Consider the following 7,887-nt stretch of genomic DNA (forward strand, 5'->3'; position numbering starts at 1 on the left):
CAAGCTGGTTTTGCCTGATAAAAGTATTTTGTTTTTTTGATTCATTTGTTAACATTTCTCCAGGTTATGAGAGGAATGAAAATAAAAACTTTATACATTATACTATTTATATTTTTCTTTACTTAACCACTCTTGACCAGCAACAACAGAAAATCCACATTAATGCTCCAGGAAACTCAGTGGTAGAGTTCCCCTTTAACCTAGTATTAGGAAGGGTGGTAGTAGTATAGACGAGGTTAGCCTTAGGAGCCATAGCCATGGGAAGGCTCAGCTTTAAGGCTCAGCATAAGGGTAAGGATAAGGGTAAGGGTCAGCATAAGGGTAAGGATAAGGGTAAGGGTCAGCATAAGGGTAAGGATAAGGGTAAGGCTCGGGAGACCTCTTTGCATAGTGGTGACCATGAGGACGGTATACAGGGTAGTGCCTATAGGAGGGGGAAGCCTCAGCCACTGGCTCTGGATCAGCAGACCTCTTGTGATGGCGGTGCCCGTAAATGTAGCCTATGGGTAGCCTACGATACCCATAAGGGTAGTCATAATTATAGTAGTAGGAAGGACGATAATAGCCATAGCTCGGCTCCGCCTCTCGCTTCTCGATCTCATTAGCGCAAGCGGAAGCCACCAGGAGCAAAATTACCTGAAATTTCCATTAACAAAGAACCAAGAGAAGTTAAAATAATCGCGTCAAATGCTATGTAATAATATTGTCAAGAAGTCCCTGTTACAAGATTAGAAATTTGTATTTGTTTTTCCATTAAATTGCAAATTTGAAGATAATTTAATATCATGTTACGTTTCTTTTGGGTATAAAATGATAGAATTCTGGACACATTCTGAAATCAGGAAGTACTTATTGTCTCCATAACTCAGGAATAATTGTTGTAGTCGTAAAATAAATATTCATACATGGCTAATGTTATTTAATTAGGAGGTAAGAGTGATAATTGGAGTTTACTCTTGTAGTCATTAAAAAGAAAAATATCAGAGACATAGTAACCAAAAAATTTCGTTAAAAAAAATCTTAAATGCCATAACTGTCAGCAAGTTGTGTAAAGAAGAAAGGAAATGTGTCTCTTTTACATTAACAATAAAAAGTTATATACTTGGAGGTAAATCATTTATTGAATGATATTCATCAAATGAAATGTAAAAATATTCATAATGTTCTTATTAATAGGTCTTGATACTGAAGAAAAGTTTGATCAGTAATGACTGGCCTTGAATGCAATGCATATTGATTACCTAAATCTTTTACGAGAGAGAGAGAGAGAGAGAGAGAGAGAGAGAGAGAGAGAGAGAGAGAGAGAGACACAGAGACAGAGACAGAGATAATGGTAACATAGATTCTCCCACCTTTAACTCCTGAGAGTAAAAACTGTCTATCCAAGACTCAATCCTACTCACAGTTAAATGACTGACTACCTTCATATCATGTTTTGCAACTATGAATCTGTTAATTTATGCCACTAACCCCATGATCCATTTGATATTCTTTTATAAACTGGAAAATTTGGAACAGATAACTGTATTATTGTAATCTCTTTCTAATTTACTGACCAGGAACTTCATTGTTGCTCGTGGGTGTTCACCGTGGCCACTTGGGAGTGAATCTACCGATGGAAATTGGTCTCTTCCTTTTATAGTCGCTTCTTTCCGAAGAAGACCTTCATTAATGATGTGACATTGCGAACAGTCACCAGAATTTGATCCGGAAATTTGCGTCACGTCAGTACTCAAAGGTCTTGGCTTATTCTGTATTTTATTGATACTGATGGAATTACTGAGGGATAAATTAATTTAGATCAAGTGCTTTTTTTTATATAAGAATAAAATAGTGTAAGCTCTGTAAGTGAGCTAACACGAACTGCATTATGTAGGGAAACATGCATGAGCAAACACTTATATATATATATATATATATATACATATATATATATATATATATATATATATATATATATATATATATATATATATATATATATATTTTATCACATCATCGTGATTCATATACAATCAGTAAGCTACAAACGTCCTTTAATATCCAATTCGCTTACTGGCCGTGTGGATTAAGGCGTCCACTCTAGTCCTGAGTTCTTGTCCTTCGTTGGTTCGAGCCCACGGGACGACGAACTTATTTTCAACAAAAAAATTCCCCTCCGGTAACATATATGAAAATATATTATTTCCTAGGTAGAGCGAATTGGATATTAAAGGACGTTTGTAGCTTACTGATTGTATATGAAGCACGGTGATGTGATAAAAAGTCATAACATGGGTGCGTGCGACAAACGCACTACACGGTCAACATGGCAGAGGTGGGTGGATATCGTCTCTAAATACAAACACCTGAGTTCGACGGGGATTTGTAGATGGGAGCCGATATCCACTTTGAACAGTATACCTCACTTGCTGGCCGTGTGGATTAAGGCGTCCACTGTAGTTCTGAGTTCTTGTCCTTCGTTGGTTCGAGCCCACGGTACGACGAACTTATTGTCAACTAAAAAATTCCCCTTCGGTAACATATATGAAAATATATTATTTCCGAGGTAGAGCGAATTGGATATTAAAAGACGTTTGTAGCTTACTGATTATATATATATATATATATATATATATATATATATATATATATATATATATATATATATATATATATATATATATATATTTATTTATTTATTTATATATATGTATCTATGTATATACTCGTATATTTATATATTATATGTATATAGATAGATAGATAGATATAGATATACATATATATATATAATATACTATTACGACAGGATTTCTGTAAATTCTAATTCAGGAAAATAATGTGTAAATTGTGTTTAGTGTAATCATAATTGCTTTTTCAATATCTGGGTTATCATTGTAATCAATATTGTAGTGTCAAAAAGCAGTCATTTGATAATTATAGAGTAATTAAAAGCAATTGAAAACACTGTATTTAAAAACTTAGGATGAGAATAAAACTTTTTTAAGAAAATATCATAACATCACTAATACAAGTATAACATATCTCAAACATAAGAGTAAATTCGCCCTCAAAAACCCTAGAAATAGTGAGAACATATTATTGTTTAAAAGCTCAGTTCTCGCATAATGAAGGAAATATATAAATATATAAGTTAAAAAAAAAACGTGAAAAGATGCGTCTCCATCGTGTCTAGTGTAACATTTTAGATTTCTATGTAAGTTATTTTAAACGAATATCAGACAAATTCTCTTGCAATTTTACGGTCTTTGCGTATATACAAGAAAGGAGGGTGGGGACCATACTTCTCGAAAATATTATTAAGCATTGAGAATGTTATCTAGTGACTTGTGTCAAAGGTAAAGTTTCATAATAGTGGCAACTGAATGACGAGTCTTTAAAAATACATGTGATTTACCCCCTGCTTTTTTAGCGCAACATATCGTACTCTACTTCTTCATTTAATACCCTGTATATAAACATAAATTAAGATTACATTCAGAAAAGCAAGAACCTAAGAATTAAAGGACGTATTTCTCCTGTATTTTTAAACTTATCGTCTGAAAAATGAGGTCTTGACTCACACAGTTCTGTGACATGTTTAATAGGCTAGGTCCTTTGGCTGAAAGTGAAAGCATAACTAACTTTTCTAAATTTCCCGCAAGACATCCAGCTTAATCACGCTAAACTAATTTTCGTACACATTGTATAGTTTAATACAGGGCAACTAGCAGAGATCCAGAAGGATTTGACTCAATTTTCTTTAAATTGAAGCAGGCTAATAAACAGCTTGGCAAAAGAAATAAGATTGACCCAGGCATCTTGATTCCATAATCATCCAGCTAATAATTATCCTTACATCAAACGAGCAGTGACTTGATCACTTTGAAGTATTAAGGAATTTAGCTGAATAACAAATCGCATTAGCAGGAATTTGGAATAAAGTTTCCTCTTTTAGTCTGGTTAGGTTACTTTGATGTCGCTTTGCCTTTAAGACAAGCAACACCAAGATTTTGAGGGTTTCAGGTTATGACAGACTCAGAGGAGAAACTAAAGTTACACTAAAATATTAAATTGTTAATGAAATACAGAGAATGGAGAAACGATCAATGACACTGTTGCCAAGCACTTAGACTTGAGGTATGGAGATTACTGAATATATCTTGTTAATTGAGCACAGGTTGAAAGTTGAATGGTTTATCCAGGGCTAAAGCTCTAGTCTCACTGGAACGTCACATATACCTTGTATTGAGGGAGGACCAGCCTTCCTGATATGGCAGTGATGAATATGATGAATAATGCATGGAATAGAGTGTATATTTCGGCGAATGTCAGCCAGATGTGTCATCTAAGTAGAGAATGTCAATGTCATAATTATACTAGTTCTACAAAAAAAAACTTGAAATATCTACAATTTTTAGGATCTCCTTTGCAACATCATAATACCACAAACCATTTACATTGATGATTCTTTATCTCAAACAGGCATATACTAGGTTTTTGTACTACTGCGTTCATTTGTTATGACTGATTTTTTAGCGGTTATACTCTTAACAAGGAATTGTGCTATCTATTTTGTGATTCTCAAAGGATTTTGAAAGTGTTGGAAAATTTCATCCTCGAACATACACTTCAATGAAATATTTTTTTTTATTTGGTACGGAGGTTGACACTAGTATTGACCTTTTTTTTTCCTTTTTTGCTTTAGGAACCAGTGTATGGAGGAATTAGAGGACATGAAGTTCTTGATTATGTAATCAAATAGTTTCCACAAAATATGGAAGGAAATGTCTGTTTTTAGAAATGGGTTTTTTGTCTTACTAAATAAGCAATTAATCTCAAGTATGCCATTAGAGATGTCATTTTCTGCTATAGATTTCCATTAGCTACAGCATTTAAAAAACACAAAGAACATTTCTTTCGGTATCTTGTAATGGCCCATTATCATGTTCTGCCATACACATATTTCTTCTAGAAGAGCATTTCTAATTTTTTTAGCCAAATAATTTTTTATTTTGCTTATTTTGTCCTAGATGCCCTTAATAAAATCCCAAAAATATATATAGAGTACGGAAGACTACATATCGCAGGTTTAGCTGTTTCTCAAATTGAGGGTGGTTTAGGCCTATTCAAGTTAGAAAGAAAAATTCCGTTCCTGGCGCACACTATGTACTATGATACCAAAATGTAAAGTTATTGACACCAAGATGATGATGTTGGTTTGCTCTGTACTCCCAGCAATTACGGGAAAGTTATGGGAAACTCTTCTCCTCAGTTCTTTCAACGTAAACAAAGGTATCAATCTCTGGCTGCAAGATGACCAACATGTGCGTCTTCTGTTTTTCCTACAGTTCTTCCTTCTTTGCAGCAAACTCAAAAGGCAAGATGCCAATAGATTTCAGAAAATGCTCCCGTGTGACAACACCTTGACAGTATGATATACTGGGGTTTTTTTGGTTGGGCTTCTATGTGTCATGTAAAAGATAGTTTGAATATGGTACTCCTTCCTTCCCAAACAAAAAACAAAAAATACCTATGCTCTTTTGCTCTCGTACTCCGGAACGTATTTGTTCCGTAGCAATATCAGTACCATAATCAGTGTTAATAACTAAAAGTAGTATGAGATAAAGACATTTATAGTGGTAAAGAAATGGTTTTGTTTCAGGAACTATAAATTTTAGATTTTTATAAACCCGTTACTTCAACCAGTAATAACTCCAAAAATCATCACAGGTTTTTTAATAAGCGAAATCAGATCCTATGCAACGTTTATTAAATTAAGCTAAATAAAATTATAAGAGTATGTAAATTATGTTTTCATGCACTGATATCAGGGAGCCTTCAAAAGTATTGCACAAACCGGCCTTACTTCACAAAAGTATTTAGTTTTTCTGATTCATATGTTCTCATTTATCCAGGTTATGGAAGGAATGAAAAGAAAAAGCTTACGTATTATGCTCTATATATTTTTCTTTACTTAACCACTCTTGACTAGCAACAACAGAAAATCCACATTAATGCTCCGGGAAACTCAGTGGTGGAGTTCCCCTTTAACCGTAGTATTGGAAGGATAGTAGTAGAATGGACGAGGTTAGCCTTAGGAGCCATAGCCATAGGAAGGCTCAGCATAAGGGTAAGGATAAGGATAAGGGTCAGCATAAGGGTAAGGATAAGGATAAGGGTCAGCATAAGGGTAAGGATAAGGGTAAGGCTCGGGAGACCTCTTTGCGTAGTGGTGACCATGAGGACGGTAGACAGGGTAGTGTCCATAGGAGGGGGAAGCCTTAGCCTCTGGCTCTGGATCAGCAGATCTCTTGTAAGGGTGGTGCCCGTAACTGTAGCTTACTGGGTAGTGGCTGCGATGCCCATATGGGTAGCCAGAACCATAGCCATAGCTTGGCTCCGCCTCTCGCTTCTCAATCTCAGTAGCGCAAGCGGAAGCCACCAGGAGCAAAATTGCCTGAAATTTCCATTAACAAAAAAACAACATAAGTTTAAAATAATTGCTCTGAAATGCTTTGTAATTGTCAGGAAGTCTCTGATACATGATTAGAAATTTCCATTCGTTTTGCCTATGACTTACTATTTTGAAGAAAATTTATATCATGTTATATGTAAAATATTATATATAAGTTTCTTAAGTATAAAACTATAGAATTCTGGACACGCTTTGGAAGCTAAAAGTACTTATTTACTACATAGCTCAGGAATAAATTGCCGTAGGCGGAAGATAAAAATTCATATTTGAGCTAGTGTTATTTAATTAAGAGGTAAGAATGATACCTGGAGTTTTACGTTTGTAGTTATTAAAAAGGAGAATATTAGATCTATAGTAACCAAATAATTTCAGGGAAAAAAAACGTAAATGCATTAACCCTCAGCAAGTTGTTAGGAAGAAAAGGAGTGTGTCTCTTTTACATTAACAATAAAAAGATACCTGACATATTAGGAGGTAATTAATGTTTAGTTAATGAATGGTATTCATTATACTAAAATGTAAAAATATTCTTAATGTTCTTAAAAGTAGGTCTTTATATTGGAGAGAAGTTTGATCATTAATGATTGTCATCAAATGCGATGTATACTGATTACCTAGAAACATTTTTAAAAGAGAGAGAGAGAGAGAGAGAGAGAGAGAGAGAGAGAGAGAGAGAGAGAGAGAGAGAGAGAGAGAGAGAGAGAGATAAAAATTATGTAAGTCCAGAAAAAAACCTATTCACAGTTATATGACTGATTACCCTCATACCACGTTTTGCAATTGCGAATCCGTCAATTTATACAACTAACCCCGCCCCCACCACCACCACCCCCCCGATCTCTGAGATTCTTTTAGAAACTGGAAAATTTGCATCAAGTAACTGTACAAATCTATTCCCTTTCTAATATACTGACCAGGAACTTCATTGTTGCTCGTGGGTGTTCACCGTGGCCACTTGTGAGTGAGTGTCTACCGATGAGAGTCGGCCTCCTCCTTTTATAGTCGCTTCTTTCCGAAGAAGACCTTCGTCACGTGTTGGGATATTAGGAACAGTCACCAGAATTTCATCCGGAAATTTACGTCATAGCCATCCTTGGATGAGAAAGTTCTTAATTAAACACCTTTTAAAGGCTTTGGCTTTTACGGAATTTTATTAGTGCCGTTTATGAAGTTTATTGAGTACAAAAAATTATTCACTTAATTTTTGTTTCATATAGAAACCGCAATGTCTAAGATCTGTAAGAGAGCCAGTTTCCATGTTCGTTGGTAAGTATTTATATATGTATATATAAAGAAACGAAAAAGTAAAGCATGAGTGTGTTGTAATCGTTCAAATCTAAGTTATCATTATCATTACAATCATAACATCAACGAACGAGTCATGCCATAATTATAGAGTAAATTAAGTGGTAGTTAAACAAAATAAA

The 7,887-nt window shown here is 34.6% G+C and overlaps 2 protein-coding genes across 2 annotated transcripts; both read right to left on the reverse strand.

Annotated features, from left to right (window-relative positions):
- Positions 1-273: 273 nt before the first annotated feature.
- On the reverse strand, positions 274-1,568 carry LOC136837667 (uncharacterized). Its single transcript, XM_067102541.1, has 2 exons — positions 1,557-1,568; positions 274-636 (listed from the first exon to the last, which is right to left on the reverse strand). The coding sequence occupies exons 1-2, from the start codon at positions 1,566-1,568 to the stop codon at positions 274-276; spliced, it is 375 nt and encodes a 124-aa protein (XP_066958642.1).
- Positions 1,569-6,079: 4,511 nt separating this feature from the next.
- LOC136837668 (uncharacterized) lies at positions 6,080-7,386 on the reverse strand. The gene is made up of 2 exons (XM_067102542.1): positions 7,375-7,386; positions 6,080-6,442 (listed from the first exon to the last, which is right to left on the reverse strand). Exons 1-2 carry the CDS (start codon positions 7,384-7,386, stop codon positions 6,080-6,082), a joined length of 375 nt encoding a protein of 124 aa, XP_066958643.1.
- Between the last annotated feature and the right edge of the window lie 501 nt (positions 7,387-7,887).

The sequence above is a fragment of the Macrobrachium rosenbergii genome, chromosome 59, assembly GCF_040412425.1.
Source record: "Macrobrachium rosenbergii isolate ZJJX-2024 chromosome 59, ASM4041242v1, whole genome shotgun sequence".
NCBI classification, from domain to species: Eukaryota; Metazoa; Arthropoda; class Malacostraca; order Decapoda; family Palaemonidae; genus Macrobrachium; species Macrobrachium rosenbergii.